At 47.7% G+C, this 21,340-nt stretch overlaps 1 protein-coding gene across 1 annotated transcript in view; it reads left to right on the forward strand.

Moving 5' to 3' along the window:
- Positions 1–21,340, forward strand: part of EPHB1 (EPH receptor B1) — a gene marked incomplete at its 5' end in the record, with an annotated part of 144,112 nt that overhangs the window by 7,648 nt on the left and 115,124 nt on the right. Inside the window, one exon of the mRNA XM_008586805.1 lies at positions 16,832–17,167. Within this exon, the coding sequence (XP_008585027.1) occupies positions 16,832–17,167 (336 nt within the window). The remainder of the gene's footprint in view (positions 1–16,831; positions 17,168–21,340) is intronic.

The following is a 21,340-nucleotide window of genomic DNA, read 5'->3' on the forward strand; positions in this document are numbered from 1 at the left end:
CCTCAGTGTCACCTGAGAACTTGCTAGAAATACATGTTCTCAGCCCCTCCCTAGACCTACTGAATGAGAAACTCTGGGGATGGAGCCCAGAGATCAGTTTTAACAAGCCGTGCAGGTGATTCTGAAGGTTGCTGAAGTTTGAGAACATTGCTTTGAAGTTAGGTCACGCTTCTCTGTCCTCTGCTTTGTGACGCCTGGAGAGAAAGGCCACCGGGTGAATTCCCACAGACTGGAAGCACAGGGCCTGCCCCCGGCCATCAGTGTCCTGTGTGCCTGGCTGGAAGGTTGGAGAAAGAGGTAGGGGCAGGGGGAGGGATGGGGAGGGGGACAGGCTGTGAATACCTGTGTGAGAAAGCAGAGGGTGTAGAGTGATGTGAGTGTGAGTGTGCGCGTGTGCCTCTGTTTGGCTGTGGCCCAAGGGAGGGTCGCTCTAGTTCTCTGAGTAGCCCCCACCTGCTCTGGCTTTGTTTCCATTTCATTCTCACTCCCAGTTGGCCAGAGCAGTGTGGACACCTCCAGTGTACAGCACTAGCTGGGGCTGGGAGCAGAGATGGGACTGAGATGAGAATGGAAACCAGGGAGCATGACCTTGCTGGAGTGGGCTCAGGGAGGGCTGGGGGAGAAACTGAGGCAGAAGCGAAATGACTGGCAGGCCCCATTTGCCTGAGCTCAGAAGGAAGGTCTGGTGGTTAGGGATAGAATTGGGTGATAAGCCCACCTCTAGCTGGTTCTCCCAGCCCACCTAGCAAGAAATCAGGCCAAGAGGAGACTTCTGGGGCTGCCAATACAGGGAGGGACTCTTCAGGACGACAGGTCAGGAAGGTCCCCTGGGGCAGCAGACACTGCCTGGGATAGGAGTCCGCTGTTATACATTGCCTGCTTGCTTGTCACCATGCCTACACTTTGGGGATGATTTCAAATACTCTTCAAAAGTAGACCTTCTTGGGGTCGACCCCGTGGCACACTCGGGAGAGTGCAGCGCTGGGAGCGCAGCAGTTCCGAACTCCCACCGCGGGTTCGGATCCTATATGGGGATGACCAGTGCGCTCACTGGCTGAGCGCGGTGCGGCCAGTCACAAAAAAGACAAAAAAAAAAAAAAAAAAATTTGACCTTTTCACAAGTGGTTCACCTCTGTTAATCCAGGGCTTATGCCTTGTGGAAAGAAGGCAGCAGCTTTGTTCCAGGTTGGCTTTACCCACTGCTGACCAAGGCTGTGCAAAAAGACACACTGGAGTGTGTCTCACTCAATAGATGAAAGGGCTGCTTGGTTTTACCCTGATAGGTTATCCATGGTGCACATAAAACATACATCATTTGTGTCGGAGCAGGGGGCAGTGGTCTGTGTTTGCCTGGAGGTGAAATTCAGACAGGGTCATAGATCAACAAGAACCACAGGGCAAGCCATTTCTGCAGTGCCTGGACTTGGGCTCCCACCCCGTGCTGGCCAGTAGATGGTTTATACACCTGGATGCAGAACAGAGGGAGAGCAGCTGCAAGCTGAGATCTATTTATAACTGTCACTGCTGTTCAAGAAGGGTCGGCATTGCTTGTGTAAGCGTGCTTTCACACTTCCATAATCTGCAATTTCTTTTCACAGTTGTTTGACCCAAGTGGGCATAACCCTTATGAGAAATCATATAGCTCCGAGTTTTAAGCTAATAGCCAGGCACACATGCTGCTCCTGGTTCTGCATTCTGTCATGATAGCATTTGGAGTCACAGATTGTTACCATTGGGAACATTGGGAACGCTCCATAGATCCTGCCACCCAAACTTCTCCCCAACATCAGCCTTCTCTCTGCAACAATCCCGACAGGTGGTCATCCCACTTTCATTTTTCTGAGTATTTGTGAGGACAGACAGCTCATGCATTTTGCAAGGTGGCTCCATTCCATGGCTAACAGCCATCATCCATCACTGTAAGAGGGAGCTTCTGGACTTGGAGCTGGGCACCCCATGCTCCACTCCTTACCACTGGTTGGCCATTGAGGACTGATGTTCAGCAGGCCAGTGGTTCCAATGTTTAAGAACAACTATCTCATCCTTCCTTAATTGTCTCCTTTAAGCTAAACATCTGTTACTTTATCCATCCCCCAAAGCATGTGATTTCCTGACCATCCCCAGCCCCCTGCTGCACACACATACCACCACCATCGTCCTGGCTGGCGCTTTCTGAATCTCTCATATTTATCAATACAGCTCGCAAAATATGGCAGCCAGAATGAAACCTGTGGCCTCACTGCAGAGCAGGGTTCACTGGAAAAGCGATGGATTTTCTCCTGTGACTGGGATACTGTTGATGGTTCACTTTGGTTGCAGCCCCTGACCCCGTGGCTCCTACCAGACCTGCCAGTCACTAAACATCCAGTGTTTTTGTTCGTCCCCTAAGGAAATGCTGCCCTTTTGGGTCTCCATCTTTGTGCACTTATGAACATGACTTCAGACATTCTGCCTTGTGGATTTAGGCCCAGTGCTCTTTCATGTACAGATTATTTTGAATTCTGATTGTTGTCATCTTTCACATGAGCAACATTAGCGAAATTGCTAAGAGTGTGGGCTTGGGAGCCCGTGCCCAGGCTCAAGTTCTGCTCTGCCACTTGCCAGACACGTGCGGCAAGTGACAAGGCTTCTCTGTGTCTCCCTTTCCTCATCCATAAAACGGGGATAACAGTGGTGTCTGTTTCACTGCCCTGTCGTGGCAATTAAGTACAGTAATACTGTTTAGAACAGTGTCTGGCACACAAGAAGCATTCAGTAAAAGTAGGCTATTTTACTTTGTTTCTATTACTAGCGCTGCCTACCCTACTTTGGTGTTAATTTTAAAGCAGCTAAAATCCAAGCACTGGCATTATTGTTTAGCTAACATTTCTTTCTTTGGTACACAAGTATTTGTGTACTCTTTTTAGTTATCCTTGTTGAAATCTAGGTACGTGAGGGTGCTTTAAAAAGTTCATGGAAAGATTTGTATTATCTTTTATTCTATTTTTCCACAAACTTTTTAAAGTCCCCTCACACTCTATACTTCTTTTCTCTGCAGGCTAATAAACTTTCAGAAAAAGAAACAATGTTGGCTGACCTGACTTACCTGCTGATTCTTGTCATTACTTCCTTGAGGCTCACAAAGCTCTGATTTAATTGTGAAGTTCCAGAAGTAGGAGGGGATTGAGGCAAAATGTATCCATTTAATCTACTCTCTTCTCCATTAAAAAATAAATAAATCAGAACAAAGCTGTCCACCTGAGGACTTTGAGATCCTCTCTTGCCATGAATGCTCCTTTATGGCAATGACACTGATGTCAAGTTTATAGGCTCTGGTCCCAGGCGGGCTGGTCTGGGGATGGACACTGGAACTTGGCCACTGCAGTTCGGGCTAGATCTTCCTTGCTCCAGTTCTCTGCCTCAAGGGAGAAGGCAGGAGCAAGTGGCTCTGTATCCTCTGTCCTCTGCCAGCCTCTCATCCCTCCCCAGGAAGGAGGATGCCTTGCACAGCACACTTCGAATATTCTGTGCTGGATAGAGCTATTCAGAGACAGGGCTCTCCCCTGTCCACTGGACTGGAACTCTTTGGCATGCTGATCTGATTTTATTTTATTTTTTTACTTGCTCTATGACCTTACACAGTAGGTCCCCAACGAAGTCAAGTGGTAAGAGACCTGTCGTTGGGATCAGGTAGATGAAGGTTGACTCTTGGCTCCATTCCTCCCTGGCAGTGTGGCTTGGGTAGGTTAATGAAGCTCTCTGAAACTCTGTTTCTTTTCCAAAAATGAGAATATTGCTTATTTTAGTGCCTATTGTAAAATGTTTGTAAAATACCTAACTCGGTGTCAGACGTATGCTAGGTACTCAATAAATAATTATGGCTTGGGTAGGTTAATGAAGCTCTCTGAAACTCTGTTTCTTTTCCAAAAATGAGAATATTGTTTATTTTTGTGCCTATTGTAAAATGTTTGTAAAATACCTAACTCGGTGTCAGACGTATGCTAGGTACTCAATAAATAATTATTGCCTTTGTTTTGGTTATTCTGAATAATATTTAAGAAGTGGGTCTTGGGTCTCTAAATTATGCAATCCAAAATAAGAAAAGAATAAAAGTGTAGGGGGAAGTGGGCATTTTAGATCAAATGCTCCTGGAGAGCCACTGGCTAAGTTCTGACACCGTCACTCCTCTGTCCCCACCCCATCACAATGTGATTACAGATCTGTGTAAACCCGTGGGTACTAACTTGGTCTCCAGTTCCCGATAGGTGGTCCCCAGATAGGGGCTGATCCAACTCAGCCAGAGACCAAGCCCAAGTTTCACAGTGGAGTCTGGGACATAGCTCAGTCCTAGACCTCCAGCCAGTGTCCCCTTGGCAGTCACTTTTCAAGGTCACCATTGCCAACCAGATCCGGAACCTGTACTGGCCCACTGTCCCCCTCTGTTGCTGACCATTGGCCCTGTCCAGAAACCAGGTTCAGAATCTGCCCTCAACTCCATTACACTGGACGGGACTCTTGCTCCACACCCACCTTCTCAAAATCTGTCCCACGTTTGAACTTGCAAGTTCAAACTTGCAAGCCTAGGATCAGTACACTTCCTGCCTTTTCCTAGAGGGCTCCACACCCTCTTTCATTCCCTGACACTCCAGCTGCCATGCTGGAAATCTGGTGCCAGCCACCCTTTCCCCAAACCAGGACTGTGACCTTGCAGATGCCCTGGTTCCGTAATATAAGTAGATGCTGCATGGAAGCTAGAGCCAGAGACCCACAAATGTCCTTGATGGCTTTTCTTGGGCATGTCTTTAATACTCATCAGAGATTTAGAGGGAAGCCACTTCCAACTTAGTGTAAAAGCAGATTCTGAATGATGTCCAAAAGAGCAAAGGCTGATTGACCTATTCATGACTGGACGTGCACAAAAAGTTGCTGGTGATGCCTGCCAAGAGGGTTCCAAGTCATGTGGGAAGTGGGAGAAGTGCACAAAATGGGTCTCATTGTCACTTTGGACATGTCCATGCTTTCTGGATTGTGTGTGGTATGGGACCTGGAAGCCAGCATTTTGTAGTGATTTATTTTGAAACTGTGTTTGGCCTTCTGAGAAGCTTTCCACGCAATTGGCTGAAAAGCACCAAGTCTGAGCCAGATGCCTGAGAACCATTATGATACGGGATTGACTGTGAGCTTACAAGCTGGACTTCTCAATGCATAAATAATCATTGATGGCTTCAAAGAGAGAAAGTAGGCTGCAGTCTGAAGTCACCTGCAAGAAGGCCCAGAGGTCCCCCCAGTCTGTGCTAGAGACCACCTCCATCCCACTCAGTAGAGTGCTCTGACTCTGAAACCACATCAAGAAGGGTGTCTTGTCTCACAGAGGCTGATGGGTAGAGGGCCAGAGGCCAAGTGAACACAGAGGTTACTGTGTCCTTCCTCCCCATCAGGGCAGTGGTAGAAATGGTGTGCTGCCCCTTTGTGTCTGCGGCTTGCACTTACAGGAGATGCCCAAGGTGACCTTTTGAGCAGCTCGTCTGGTTCACCTCTGAGATCTGCTTACATTGGAAATGGCAATAAAGGACTCAACAGTGCAGTCTATAGGGAGCCTGCATGGCAGCTGTGTAGTGAGATGAAGCTTGGTGCAGGCTGGCTCTGCTGGGCCAGATGTGCACACAGGTGGGTGGCCGTGACACCAAGCCCTACCAGTACTCAGTGAGCAGTGATGGTGAGCCACTCAGTTCCCTTAAAGTGGATGCTGTCTGCCGGCAGCAAAGGGGAGCTGAGCACCTGGTGAAAATTGGCTCTCCTTGTGAGTGAAGGATGGCTTTGTGCCCACACACCAGCAAAGGGCTTGCATGCAACCCTATGAGGTTAGCCATGCCCATGCCTGCACCCTTCTGCACAGGACAGGCCGTGAAACACCAGGTATTACTGTCTCATGTTCTATGAGACATACCTTGGGGCACATATGCTTATATTCACAGAGGAAATTCACCTAGAAATAGAATTGCTGGGTTATGGGGTGCATGCTCTTAGAACCAATAAATATTACCAAAGTGCTTTCCCAAAGGTCTTGGCCAACTTACACCCCTTCCAGCAGTATATATCATGCTTCTCCACAGGCTGGTCCAATTGGATGTTATCAAGACATTTTATTTTTACCAATTTGACTGATCTCCTACTCATTTTGATTAATATTTCCCTGATTATAAGTGAGTGTGTACTTTTCGTGTATTTATTGACCAATTTGTTTTGTCTTCTGGGAATTTTCTGTTTATAACCCTTGTGCTTTTTCTATTTTTTAAAATTGATTTGTAGATGCCCATTAATTATATGTGACATCCTGCCCTCCAGTCTTCCGTTTATTTTTAACTCTATTTGTGAGTACTTTCTTAGGTCATATTGAGGTTTTTAATTTTTGAACTCAACTCCGACTATCTTTTTCTTTCTGGTTTTGAAAATTTTTGCCTTGACTTTTTGCCTCAGTTTTATGTAAGTCCTTCCCACTCTAAGGTATAAAAACGCTCTCATTTTATTTTAATTCTCTGTATAATATCTATATAATTTATTTTTGTACAGGATGTGATATCAGTATTCTTATTTATTTTATTTATAACATCCTACCAGCTTTACCTGAATTGTTCTCAATTCAGTGAGATGCTTCTTTTATTATATACTAAATGCCTGTCTTTATTCTTTCCCCCATTGATTGTTTTGTCTGTTTTGCCACTGGTTCTTTTTTTTTTTTTTTTTTCCTTTTTGTCTTTTTTCGCGGATCGCAACCCTCAGTGTCGCTCCCGCACCGGACCGGGGACTGGCAACAGGATCGCAACCCTCGGCGCTGCGCCCACACCTCGCTCAGCCAGTGAGCGGGAACCGGTCTGTATGTGGGATCCGAACCCTCGGCGGGAGCGCCGCCGCGCTCCCAAGCGGCGCACTGTAGCAGTGCACCACCAGGCCGGCCCTTGCCACTGGTTCTAAACTGTTCTAAAGATGGTAGCTTTATACTATGTCTCAGTGAGTGGTAAACCAAGTCTCTGTACATTATTCATTCTTAAAAATGTCTTGCCCACTCTTAAACATTTTTTTTCTTCAAGATGAACCTTAGAACCAGTTTCACATATTTCATTAAACAATTCTATTTAATTGGGATTGGGATTGCATTGAATATATGAATTATGTTGGGGATAACTGTCTTCTTTATGATAGTGTACTTTTACATCCAGGAACATGGTATTCAAGTCTTCTTTTGTGCCCTTCAGTAAAGTTTTATGGTTGTCTTCATACAGGTCTTACACAGACCTTGTGAGATTTAATCCTAGGTATTTTATGGGTTTTGTGGCTACTGGGAATAGATGCTTTTTTTTCATTATATTTTCAAACAGGTTATGATTATTAATAGATGACTCTCCAATGGTGGGATTAGTGAGCTTCCCTCCACTGGTGGAATCTAACAGAGGCTGACCAGCCAAGCAGAGACCTTAGAGGGTATGTACCACCAGGACACACCATGATCTCCAACGTTTCTTTCATTCCAAGAATTAGTGTGTCTATCAAGTGTTAGGATCAGGACTTGATCTTGGGTTCCCTTCAATGCCCCAGGAAGTATATCTACATTTTTCAACCTCTATTGTTGTTCTCTTGACCTTGAATTGTTGTCTTTGGAACCTGGGCATTTTCTGTGGACCTGGAGAGAGCTGCACATGTCACATTCAGAACTGCATGAGACAGGGCCTGAAAGATTCTTCTGTGTATTCTTAAGGAAAACGGAATAAATAATCCATGAATATTTAAACCATAGTCTCTTCCCAGCTGTTATCTTGATGCCATTCTGATCTGTAATCTCTTAAAAAAAATGAAGAATTGACAACTAGAAAAAATTCTATCATCCTGGGAGGGTGCTCTCAGTCACTTGTGATAAATATGGAGAGGCAGGACTCCTCCAACGGGGGTGGTGGGAGACAGGACACCTGATCATTCAGGAGCCCTGAGGTTGTCTTTTTTTAAAAAATGCCTTGGAGCACCCATACCCTTCCCTCATTGGTACCTAGTGTCTGAGAGTTCATGGTGGGCTGAGGGCTACCTGGGACCACTCCTGAGCATGGGTGGGGGATCTGAGATGCTTCACCTGCAGGGCTTCCATCGTTTGTGTGACCGTCAGCCCTGACGGGCCTTGGCCCAGTGTCTGCCAGCCAGGCCTCATGATGTAGATCATTGTCCTTGCTCTAGATTCCTGTCTGGATCTCAGGCTCCACACCTGCACAGAGGAGGTTACCGAGCTCTGGGCTGTGTCAGAATATTCTAAATCAAATGGGTCATTTGGGGTGGGTCCGGGCTTGAGTGCATCAGTTAGAAATGACATCCAGAACAAGGAGTTCTGTGGAGGTCCTGCCCAGTAACTTCTGTAGTTCCCACGACCTTTGACATCAGGAACCTGCAGTGACAGCCAACCTGAGGAGCCTGCCCTGGCAGGGTGTGGCCTAGTATACTGATCTTTCACAGGAGAGCTGTGAGGATCCTTTCTCTGACAGACTGCCTGGGTCAGGGATGACAAGACCAAGGCCCTGAACTGTACACCCTGCCCTAGTCTGGGGCAGGAGCTACCTATAGGCCTGAGAGTTCCTACAGAGGAGATCTGCTTGGGGCCTCCAGTGCCCTAGGCAGGAAGATGTTCTTCTTGCTTCAGAAGGTCTTCAGGGAGAATGTTCTGGATGATGTATTTTATTCATTGTCCAGGTGTGCGCCTAATCCCTTTTTCTCTTCCTGAAGGTGAAGGTGTGGACAGGAATTCCTGGGTAACTATAGCAGGCAGAGTCCCGCGCGTGCAGAGCACACTAAGCATGCTGAATTCTTCAACGCATGCTCTGCCATTTGGTTCCCCATGAGTGTGAAGAGGGCAATGTCCCCTCTGAGTCCCCCCAGCACAGTGCCTGGCCCTCTCTGGGCTCGGGGGATGGATCTTCACCCTCCTTCCCAGTCAGTGGTGCGTGTGGCTGTTGTGCAGGTGCCCACCTCCCTGCAGACTTCGAGCTCCTTGGGGTAGACATCAGTGAGCTTTTTATAACCTCCCAACATAGCTTAGCACACAGTCAGGCTTCAGTAAATACAGATGGATCGATCAGTCAAAAATCAGCAAATGATTGGCTCCAAGAGTGAAAGTGACCTGCCTAAGGTGACACTGTGGCCAAGCTGGGCCTCAGCCTCGGCTTTCTCAGTCCAGTGCATCTTTCCCCACTCCACAAGGCTTCTGAGGCCTCATTGCAGGGACAGGAAAGGGGTCTTGAAGGCCATGTCTTTAAGATGACATGAGCAACAGCTTTCCTTGACTTAGAGTGCCCCCAGGGGGTCTCTAGGGGTGGGGGAAGAGTGTCATGTCAAAGCTTCCCTTGCTTTGGCCTCGCTGGGGTCTACAACTAGAAGATTCAGACTTCTGTCACCCCTGTCCCCACAGGCAGTGGCCAAGACTGGCTGTAAGTACACTGCTACTGAGGAACCCTGCTCCCGGGCTGCAGGGGCCTCAGCCGTCCTCCAAGGGCTAGACTCTTAGGCTTCAGCACAGGCCAGGTAGGGGGCTGTCTCTTTTCCCAGAAAGTGGAATCCATTCATTTTCTCCCAGACAATTAGCTCCATTGAAGCAGGAGAATCAAGAAGTACTTTCTACCAACACTGGTGTTTGGTGAAATGTATAACACTAGTTTCTTTGATGCTCCCGAAATCCTCTCAGCAGGGTCCCTCCTTGTTTTGACTAATCATTTCTTCTTATTACTTACTGTTATGATTAGGAGAATTGCCTGAGTACAGGCCCAGTGTTTCCAAGACCCTAATGAGCAACACAAGCAGACTTGCTCAGCATGGCCCTGGAACCACGGTTGTTCTGATTCTACAGGGAGCTGCTGAGATGGTCTAGGAATAGGAGCTTCCTGCCTCTGTGAGAGGCTCCCCGGCCCAGCACCCAGCTGCTTTTGCATCTTGCCTATGCCTTACACACTCAGGTGCTTCCACCCCGGGTGGAAGAATAATTAAGGATGAGCTTTGGAACTGGCCAGGCTTGCGCTCATGTCTTGGTTCCACCCCTCACCAGCTGCCTGACTTGGACAAGTTATTTCTGTTTTCTCATATGTAAACAGGATAATTCTCCCTACCCCATTTGGGGTGGAACCAAGAGTGTTGGGATGATGCGATTTCATTAAGTAATGTACAAAAATGCCTAGGACAGTACTTTGAGTATAGGGTTTATTATTAAAAGAAAATTCAAAACTCTCTATAGAATTCCATTGAAATGGACATCAAGGCCACCTCTTCACTCCCCGTGAAAATCAGAAATTCAGATGATGTCTGTGGAAAACTGGACCTGACGAGTGTTGGTCATTCATGCAGTGACATGAATGAGTTCCACCAAATCAGAGCTGTGTCCAAGGAAGCCGCTGGGACAGGACATCCTTTTGGTCACCTAGTAGGCTGCATCCACAGGCAGCATGGGCACTGGCACTGGGTGGGCACATGCGTAGCCTTTGCTGATGACTGCATGACCACAGACAAGACGTTTTACCTCTCTGACACTCAGTTTTCCTATCACTAAAATGAAGATAGTAAAGCCTATTATGTTACTAGAGAAACTAGTGACATAATGTCTGAAACGGATGATTCGTTCTGTGCAGAGATGTTAAAATAAAATATTCAGAATCTGTCTTTTGTCATCCCCTCCACTTCCGCCAGCCTGGCCCAGGCTACAGTCGCCTCTCATCCAGATGACTGCTGTGGGCTTCTCACGGGTCTGCCTGCTTCCACTTCTATCCCTTCCAGCCCATCTTCCACAAGGCAGCTAGAATGGGCCTAAAATGTCTGAGCACGTCATTCCTCTGCTCAAAGCCCTCCTTAGAGTAAACCCTCACTTAGAGTAAAATTCCTGGCAGGCTGTGACAGGACTTCACAGTCTGCCTCCCTCACTGCCTTTCCAACCTCTGTTACTACCTCTCTCCTTCCTGACCACTGTCACACAGCCACACTGCCTCTTTGATTGTCTTCAAATGCGCCAAGCACATTTCCACCCTGGGGCCTTTGCATCTGCTGGTCCTTTGGCTGAGGGAACACTCCCTGTAGATATCAGCATTATTCCTGTCTCACCATATGCAGATGTCTGTCTAAATGGCCTGTCCTCCGAGAGAGCTCCCTTGACCACTCCATCATACTGTCTCTCCTCCTGCTCTGTTTATCATCAGAGCCTCATCATTGCATATATTAATATATTAATATATTTATCTTCTTATTGAAGTATCGTCTGACTCCTCCATTAGAATATAAGTTCCACAAGGGCAAGAGTTGTGCCTGTGTCATTGTATTTGAATTGATTACTATAATATAATAATGAATGAAAATGCACAGCTGCCATCAAAGATGCCTACTAAGTGATAGGCACTGTTCTAACTCTTTACTTACAATGCTCAGCTGGTAGTCCATTATAACACTACTATGGGCTGCAACTATCATCATCCCAGTTTTATCAGTGAGCACGATGAGGCTTAGAGAGGTTATGCCAAAATCTAGGATTCAACTCAGTTCTGTCTGAATCTGATCTGGAGAATTGCACCTGGAGTTATTTAAAACTGATCCAAAGGTGGTAAAAAGTTGTTCCTGACAAGGCTGTGCTCACATTGCTGTTAGGAAAAGTAAATCAGCATGATTTCCCTGAGTTTTAATGCTCTCTCCTTGCCCCAGGGAGACATATACATCTTGAGGAGAGGAACCTCAAAAGATGCCTGAGCTTGCAAGGAGACAGGCACCAATCAGCCTGCCAGCCCTGCTGTCCCAGGCCCCCAGCACAATTCTCTCAAAGGGACACCTCAAAACCTCAGATGCCACCTACTCCCGTTTTGAGCAAAACGGTGTTTCACATGTCTGGTGCTCATCACTCACAAATTACAGACAATCCTTGGTCTGTTTTTTCCAAAATTCCGAAGCCCCTCCAAGCTTTTGCTATGAAGAGGAAAATGTTTTAGGCATCCTCTAAATGAGTCACCAGTCTGTCCATTTTAGTGCCAGGGCTTTCCACCAGGTTACTGATAACATTTCTGGTTTGCCGGTATGGCCTCAGTAGCACTTCCCCCTATGACAAAAGCTGACACCCCCTGCTGCCACCCACCCCTGTATGTGGTGTTATTATGGTGCCTGACCTACAATCTTCAGGAGCTCCCCCACTGCCTGCCAGGGAACCTCCGTGAAGGGGGTGGGGAGCACACAGGCTCGTGCCCTCTCCAAGGTCCTGATAAACATGGCGCAGCTCATCACAGCCCTTTCTAGGACACTACTTATTCTTGTCTAACCCACCATTTTTCAGGTGAAGCAATTGAGGCTTAGAAGTTCACTTTCTCAAGGTCGGCCACTAGAGAATACTTTTTAATTTGTTCACCATGAACACTTAGGGGGCCCACTGGTTGGTTTCAGGGACTATGAGCCCTCTCAGAGTGTGAGAAACCATGTGTGTGTTCAAGTACATGCTCACTCTTCTGGGGAAAAGCTTTGTTGCTTTCTCCAGATTCTACAAGGGGTTATGCACAGAGTAGGGAGGGCTCCATCTCTGGCCTGATGCAGAGGGATGCAATCCTGGCCTGCACGTGGGGTCTCCCAGGAGACAGCTTCACTATGGTTGTCACCCTCACCAGCTCCCCTGGGGGAGGGGTCCAGGCACACAGACCTGGCTGCAGCAGTGCACAGTTAGTTGAACCCTGCCTCCTGGCACCTTGTGCCAAACTGGGACTCACATCTAAATTCTGAGACTGGGAGGTTGGCCTTATTAAGATTTCTGATAAAAGAATTGGCTTTCATTGGCTTTCAGGGCTTACCGGTCTTCAGCAGATTTTCCCTTTGATTACTCAAGAGTGCTCTTATTTCCAACTTAATGCCTACAAATAAACTTACCTGTTTTCTCCTACTCACCCTGTCTCTCTATTTTTTAAAAAATCATCTAGCTCAAATCACATTAAGAAGCAGGAGATTCTATCTCAATATGGCAACACTTGGTCTGACCCTGTGGCTCTAGAAGGACCCTGTTTAACTCTTTGAGATCCTGATGACAACCATGCTCCATGCAGGCTGAGCCATCTTCTGAGGCACATGTTAGAAGACACTGGAGACCCATCCCCATAACTCAGGACCCACCACACCGCCTCCCCACCCGCTGTTTAACTCTTTGAGATCCTGATGACAACCATGCTCCATGCAGGCTGAGCCATCTTCTGAAGCACATGTTAGAAGACACTGGAGACCCATCCCCATAACTCAGGACCCACCACACCGCCTCCCCACCCAAACAGAAAATAAGAGCTCAACACTTTTCCCGTCCTTTAAAAGGACTGAATTTCCCTAGCCCTTTTAAGGGAATGTGTTCGTCAGTAGTAACCGTGGCAACAGATCAGAGAGGCTTCAAAGAGCCTGTCTGTATGTAATTAAGAAAAACGAGGAAGCAGACGCAAGAGCAGAGAGCCCAGTCAGACACGGAGACCACAGAGCTGAGTCCTGCCACTGCTCTTACTGAGGGCCTTTGCTGATGGACATGGCAGATATCCTTCTTCCCTTCAGCCTTCCTCTCTGCTCCCCCTTGTAATGTTTTTGTTTGGTTGTCTCAGCTGCCCTCCTTTCTGGGGATGCTGCTGGGGGCCCAGATTCTGGATGCATACTCCAAGAATAGGGCAAGAATAGGGCCCCAAGCCCAGGAGGCAATGCCTGGCTGGGTGGGAGAGTGGTCCTAGCACCTTCCTCTAGAGAGATTTATGCAGAAGCTGAACCTGCTCTGGTCAGGCTCTTTATTCAAGCACGAGGTAGGCCGAGCAGCCTACTTGTGCGATGTCATCAGGATGCTGGAGCACAGTTGCCTGGGGCCATATCATCCTTTGAACTATCCAGATGCAAGGCGTTGGCTTGCCAGGCCTGGAGCAGGCCTCATGGGCGTAAGGGACAGAGCTCAGTGTTGTTAGGAGGCCATCACAGTTCCAGGGCTGTTTTGTTTCATGGTGCTTATTCTTATCTGACATCATCTCATTTATTTCTGTGTTTCCTTCTATCTCGTTCATTCTATCTCACCAGAATGTGAGCTTCATGAAAGCAGAAGCTTGCCCATCTTGCTTTTTTCTGACCTCGGAGTGCCTAGAATGGTGCAGGGAGTATTTGTTAATGGAGTGAATGAATGAGTAGTAAATGGGGTCCCAGTCATTATTTCTGGCCCAGACTCTAGTCACTTCCATAAGTACACACTGGTGCTTACTCCATGGGATCAACAAGACACCCTGCCATGCGGAGGTCAGAGGAGGGGAGGAGGTGGGGGGAGGGTACACAGCAGGGCACTGGGCTCTCCTAGTACTCCGCTGTCTAGGGAAAAGCTCTGAATGTCTGTTCCCACTCCTTGGAAGAAAAGGTTTCATACTTGACTCACTAACCATAATCTCCATGAGCCCCCATTCGTGCCCCACAGATACGTGTACTCTGAAGAGCACATGTGAATGAGAAGGGGCAGTGGTTGCTTCATATGAAGGCTGTTTCTTCATATGAAATAAACATGGAAAAAATCTTCCTGGAAACCCACTGCTTTTTTTCCTGGGCAGCTGGGAGCAAATGAACAGACATGGAGCAGCATCAACCAGGATGGGTCTCCCCAGCTGCTATGAATGCCACCAGACCAGGGACAGGGCAGCACCTCCAAACCAACTCTTCATTTGCCACCTTCATTGCACCAAAGCTTCTTCCACTCAGGGTCACAAGCAGTGGGTCCTTGCCATGGCCTCTCTGAGGCCCCTCCATCGGCCTGCAGCAGGGCATCTGGGAGAGGAGTGCACACATGACACCTCCAGCCATGGGGTACCTGCCTCTGACCCCCCACTGACGCTGCTTTCTGAGTGATAGCCTCAGGATGTCCCAAGGAAGCAATAAGGTGATGTTTTAAGAATACTGACCCGACGTGCCTAGCAGAAAGCAAGCACGCAATGAATGTGCTTACTGTGAGCAGGAGCACCCGCAGCCTGCGGGTGAGGCTCGAAGCAATAAGGTGATGTTTTAAGAATACTGACCCGACGTGCCTAGCAGAAAGCAAGCACGCAGTGAATGTGCTTACTGTGAGCAGGAGCACCCGCAGCCTGCGGGTGAGGCTCGGCTCTCTGACCACTGGGAGCTTGTGGCCTGAGTCTCATCAGTCTGAAGTAAACAGACATGTCCAGGACAAGCACTGACCAATATGCATGTCAATGAACTATGCAGTGTAGGGCAAGGCCGCCCGCCTACTGTCAGCCCACCTGGGACAGCACCGACCGCCCTCCCAGTACTAGCCGTGTGCCGATCTGAAGAGAGATGGATGCTTACCCTGGGCAGATGGGTGGGGAATTCTTGAACGCTGTTTGCAAGACTTCAGTAAAAATGCTTCATGAATTCTGCCTTGTCACAAGCGTGGATGAACGCTGTGCTTTAGCGCAGGCCTAATGGGCTTTATACAGTGCAGTACTGATTTTCTTTCATGTTTTAATAGAATCCGATTTAATATTTGCTTTCTGCTCTCACTGCTTGCCATTGACTGATTCAACACAGAGTCCTTCCCTGGTGCCCCCCGACCTTGTTGTTATTCTCTCATTCTGTGTGTTGGCATTTGATTCCTGTCTCCAGCATGAACCACTTTACACATGTCTTCCTTCAGCTGGCGACGATCACGTGCGTGAATTCTGAATGCATTACTACCCGGAGCAGCAGCTGCAGCAGACCTGCTGCTCGGAAGGCGAGGGGCTCCTGGGCAGGACCCATTTCCGTCAGTTAGACATTGAGGATATGTGAGGTGCAGGCTTGGCAACCTGAGGCTATGATCTGTTCTGTTCTTGGGCAAGAGATTCTCCAACTTATCTCAAAATGCCCACTACTGTGGCCGTTAATTCAGCAACATTTTACTGTCCTACAAAGGACCAGGCTTTCCACTCTTGCAGTGGGGCATTTTAACCTTTGCCAGATTCTGAACAGCAGTGATAAACAGAGCTGTCCGGAGGGAAGAGGCTGCCGTCCTTGGGTTCCAGCGAGCCTAGCTGGTTCGTAGTCTTTTCAGGGCAGGTCTATAGGCAAGAATATGAGCTTTGGAATCAAGCAGGTATAGGTTTCTATACTGGCTTCAGTTCTTATAGACGTGACCTATAGTCAGTCTCCTCTCTAAGCCTTCTTTAGTTTCCATTTTTATAAAACTGAGATAACTACTATATCTTCCCAGTAGGGTTCTTGGTGGGGTTAAATGAGGTAATGCATTTAGAGCAGGTAGTGGAGTGTCTGGAACATACTCCTATGTTTTTCTTATGTCATGGGGTCAAAAATCAAGGCAGCATCAACCTCTCCTCCAACTTTGCTCCTTGTCTTCATGCACCAAAGCTGTCACAATGGGGATATTCATCCATCCAGGTGCTCCAGCAGCCTGCCACCGTGTACAAACCACATAGATCCTGAATTATGGGAGGTTTTGCACAGAATTTCAGGATCTGTTGGGACTTTGGGAGGGGCCACTCGTATCTCTCTACCCTTGAGTTATATGCCAATTAAGAAAAGACAAGGAATCCAGTAAGTGTCTAATATGCATGAATTTTATTAACCCTAAACCTGGCTGGAGGAAGTGGCTTTGTCTTGAGAACAAAAAGACTTGAAGTCAGGTCCTTGAACCTTTCTCCCTTGGCACACATGATGGAAAGAAGGAAAGCCCCATCTGCTGTTTTTTTCCAGAATGGATTGGAGAGTGGAGATTTGGGGTGAATGCATGTGATAAGGGTGGGAACACCCCAGAGGCAGTCCAGAGAGATGCTGGACACGGAAGCTTCTGCCTGGCTTCACCGGGCCCTTCTTTGTCTCCATGCAGGTGTCCCATCAGGTCCCCGCAACGTCATCTCCATTGTCAACGAGACTTCTATTATTCTGGAGTGGCACCCACCGAGGGAGACAGGTGGGCGGGATGATGTGACGTACAACATCATCTGCAAAAAGTGCCGGGCAGACCGTCGGAGCTGCTCCCGCTGTGATGACAATGTGGAGTTTGTGCCCAGGCAGCTGGGACTAACCGAGTGCCGTGTCTCCATCAGCAGTCTGTGGGCCCACACCCCCTACACCTTTGACATCCAAGCCATCAATGGAGTCTCCAACAAGAGTCCCTTCCCCCCACAGCATGTCTCTGTCAATATCACCACAAACCAAGCTGGTAAGTCTGGAGGCTTCTGTGATCCTTTGTCTGTGTGGCTGGCTTTTTGTCTGTCCCTAAGGAGAGACACAGCTGAGGCTCCACTTATGCTGCCTGTCTGCCCTCAGGCCTCCTCCCAGGAGTGAACATGATGGACATTGTGGTCATGGAGAAGGTGAGTGTAGTGTTTCACCTGTGAGAATGAGTCAGAATCTGGGGGATTTTCTTGTGCCCAGCACAAAAGCAAAGATGTCTATCCAAGCCAGAGTAGGACTCAGTGGTCTACATCCAGCTAGAGTTCAACAAATGCTGTTGGAAGGATAGGTGAAGAGATAGACAGGCATGTGGGTGAGTGGATGGACAGATGTCCAAGCCAGAGTAGGACTCAGTGGTCTACATCCAGCTAGAGTTCAACAAATGCTGTTGGAAAGATAGGTGAAGAGATAGACAGGCATGTGGGTGAGTGGAAGGACAGATCGGTAGGTAAATGGATGGACAGACAGATGGATAGGTGGGTGGGTGGAGTCACTAAAGAACCTTGGGGACAGGAATACCAATGACGCTTTAATGAAAAACCCAATGAAAGAAACTTTCCAGAAATCATATGGTAAAGTCAATATTGCCCTCATAGATTACTTTTCAATTAAACCCATGTAACCGAAGAGTGCATTCTCCTTTACAGCTTGCTTAGATGAATGCTACACCATTGGTGAGACCTCAGAGAGGTGGCAATAAAAAACTCCTGATAGCCAGTACATCCCTGTGGCGTGCACAGCTCAGAACACATTTCCTTCTCTTCTCTTTATTTCGGTATCTCTTTCTCTTCTGAGCTTTTCTCTTTATTACTTTTCACACCTCTTGCGACAATTCATTTCTTTTTATATCCATTTATCCAGTCCATTTATGCACTCATTCACTCCCTTATTTACTCATTCATTATTAAGAGACAATTATTTAGCATCTACTGTGTGCCAAGCTGTGGATTAGACACTCTGAGGGATACAGTGACACTTGGATCCTATTGTCCCTCCCGTAGAACTCATTAACGAAGGATTTACAGTACATAGACACAAAGTATAAAGCTTCAGGGTGGTATATTCTAAGCACTGCATGCTGTACACGTGCAGTAAATACCACGGGTGTTACAGAAAAATGAGCAATCTCTCCCCTGGGGTGACTGTGCACGGCTGCAGAGGGGAAGGGAGCATCACATCTACAGGCAATGAGAGTCATAGGCAGTGGACCGTGATCTTATTTGGAATTATAGATTTTTCTCAATCAACAAATTCTAAAAGGACAGCTTATTAGTGGGGGAGCAGGAGCCAAGCGTCTCTCTTTGCTCTCTCTCCCCCTGTGTTTCTCCCTTGTCCTGACCTCCTCTCCCCTACTCTGTCCTTTTCTACTGCTCACCTACTTCCCCATCCTCAGACTTCTGCCTCTTTTAATACCAGGCATCTTTGATGGCAGATGATTCTTAACTGTCAGAACAGAGAAGAAAAAAAGGTGTTGTAGGACAGCATGCCTGTCCAGATGGCTGCGTTGTTGCTGTGCGTGTGTGTGTGTGTGCACGTGTGTGTTCATGTGGCATGTTTGTATGTATGTGTATAGTCACGTGTTTACATGCATACATGTATAGTGACAAAATAAGAGTGGAAGTGTAGAAGCCTCCAGCTGGTGATCACAGTCCCGGTGCCATGGAGGCAAAGGTCGTGACAGCCTGTCTTACCCAAAGCAAAGGGAATGGTAGTCTCTGCATTACGTTGAACACATAACATGTGCAGGCTTTGTTAGCAGTATTTCCCTTGGAGAGTTTAAGGCAGAAAACTGGATGAAATATTTCAGTGCCCCAGCTTCTGGGAATAACAATCCTGCCAGGCTGTCATGTTACACTGGGCTTGGCTGTCTTTTCTCTCTCTAAGCATGTGCGAACAAACCTGCCACTTATATCGGTTTGCTTTTATTTCTGCCCCTCCCTTCTCTTACCCTGCTATTCCCGAACCTGCCCATCTGCTTGTCTTGCCATCTGCACCTTCCCGGGCTACAGTGGAGCTGAGGGACCAGGGCTCCTGCCAGGGGGCCTGCATTACCAACATTCAAAATGTTTATTTTTATCCTCACCCGTTTGCTCCTTCTCATGCCCTTTGTTACCCCCGACGGGCCCTCTATTCTTACTCTTCCCTGATTTTGTAGTCCCAGCCTCCATTATCACCTTCCAATCTATGATTTACCAGAGATGGAAGAGAAATTAAATAGCAGGTACCATAAAAACCATAATGATTCAGATCCTAAGAGATGAGGTGGGTGGACCCATGGGTCACTAACAGGTCATGACATGTCTAACTCCTTCCCGGGACACCCCTGAGTTCTTCCACTCTGAGTGAGATCCAGGTCAGCCTCCCCCCCCCTGGCCTCGTGGGATGGTGTGAACCCTCTCAGTGCCTGTGGCCATAAATGTCTAACTCCTTCCCGGGACACCCCTGAGTTCTTCCACTCTGAGTGAGATCCAGGTCAGCCTCCCTCCCCTGGCCTCGTGGGATGGTGTGAACCCTCTCAGTGCCTGTGGCCATAAATGTCCTACTGTTTGGGCCATGAGTATGTAAATGGCAGGTAAAGAATTTGACCAAGAGTAATCCTGGAATCAATCATTATGACGACCAGTAAGTGTTTATTGAGGGCCTATGCTGTGCCTGGAGCTGCCCAAACTGTGAAATGGCTGGGACCACTGAGGGGGTCCTGGTTAAGGAGCAGGTGAGTAATAATTACAATAGTTAACACCTCATGTCTGTGTTTCTTTTGAGTTCACAAAGAATTATTGAACATGTGAACTCATTTGATCACCCTCAGAATTATCCAGTGATTTGGACGTTATTGTTCCTACTTTTCAGATGAAGAAGCAGAGGTGTAAAGGGGCTTGGAGAATCCAGGACAATAGGGCTGTTCTGAGCACCTAGGATGACATGAGGGTCAATAGGATATCACCTCTCTGTTTCTGCCTTCCCGTGTCCTATCCTAAAAGGTATACAGTCCCTCTGGGCTCCCCGTTTCATAGTCTCCAACAATAGGCTTTTCTTAACTCCCAGGGCTGTGATCTAAGATGAGACCTTGGAGATTTTGTAATCTTCTTTTGGGTCATTGGGCACACAGTAGATACAGCTCTTCACTCAGAGGCAAGCTTGACAGGGCGGCACCAAAGGGTCTGTTGAGTCCTGAGATTCAGAGAGCCTCCATCGTCTTCTGTCATGACCCCAGTAAAGTGTACATTCATGACTACTCAAGGACCTTGTACCACTTGGAGAGAATCAGGATTGGATCCTCACCCAGTCCATGGGCAGTGGCAGAGAACTACCATTGTGAGTACGTCCAATGTGCCAGCCCCTACCAAGTTCATTACAGAAGTGAGGTGGGTCAGAGGAAGAAACCAGGGTCAGAGGGCTTGTAGAATTTGCTCAGCACCTCACAGCCAGAAAATGTTTCTGAGTTTCAAACTCAGATTTGTGGCCATTTTATCCTCAGACTGATAAAAAATAGCATTATGGTGGGCCGTATAAGTTGTAAACTCTCTCTAAGCTATTGCCACATAGCTGGGCCACTTTAACTGTCAAAAAAATGTCCATCATCTTTGGTCAGGGTTGGTCATGAATTATGCAAGCTCGGATTTATGTGAGTCTTCAGGGACGCATCCTTGCACTGAGTACAGCTGCCGTGAGTTTAAAATAGACCAGATCAGGTGAAACTCTCTGTGTTCCAGTGGCCAAGCGATCTGCAGAGAGGTTGTTATCTCCACTAACTCCTTCAGTCACTCTCTGGCACCTTGCCCCAGATGCAGACTGATGGCCGCCTCATCTGGCTGACAGAGAGAATTGAGTGAATGACAAACTTTACTTCTGCCTTTTTCCAACTAGACTCAGAGTGTCAGAATTGGGAAAGAGGACCTCAGAGGAAATCTTGGTGGGGGCAGAGAGGGGCAAGATGTATCAGACCAGCCATCTAAGCCGAAGAGAACAAACTCAAAGTCGTCTGAGGCCGGGCAGGTAATGGAGAGGAACAGAGTGGGGCCAGGTGGAAGGCAATAGGGAGCGGTGGGGACTGGAGGCAACTGAAGAGCACAGAGGTGGCCACTGCTCAGCTCCAGCAAGTGTTGTCACACCCAGTACTGCCTGATTTTATAAGTGAAAATTATAGAAAATTTTAGAG

Source organism: Galeopterus variegatus, unplaced genomic scaffold (assembly GCF_000696425.1).
Source record: "Galeopterus variegatus unplaced genomic scaffold, G_variegatus-3.0.2 Scaffold4126, whole genome shotgun sequence".
In the NCBI taxonomy this organism is placed as follows: domain Eukaryota; kingdom Metazoa; phylum Chordata; class Mammalia; order Dermoptera; family Cynocephalidae; genus Galeopterus; species Galeopterus variegatus.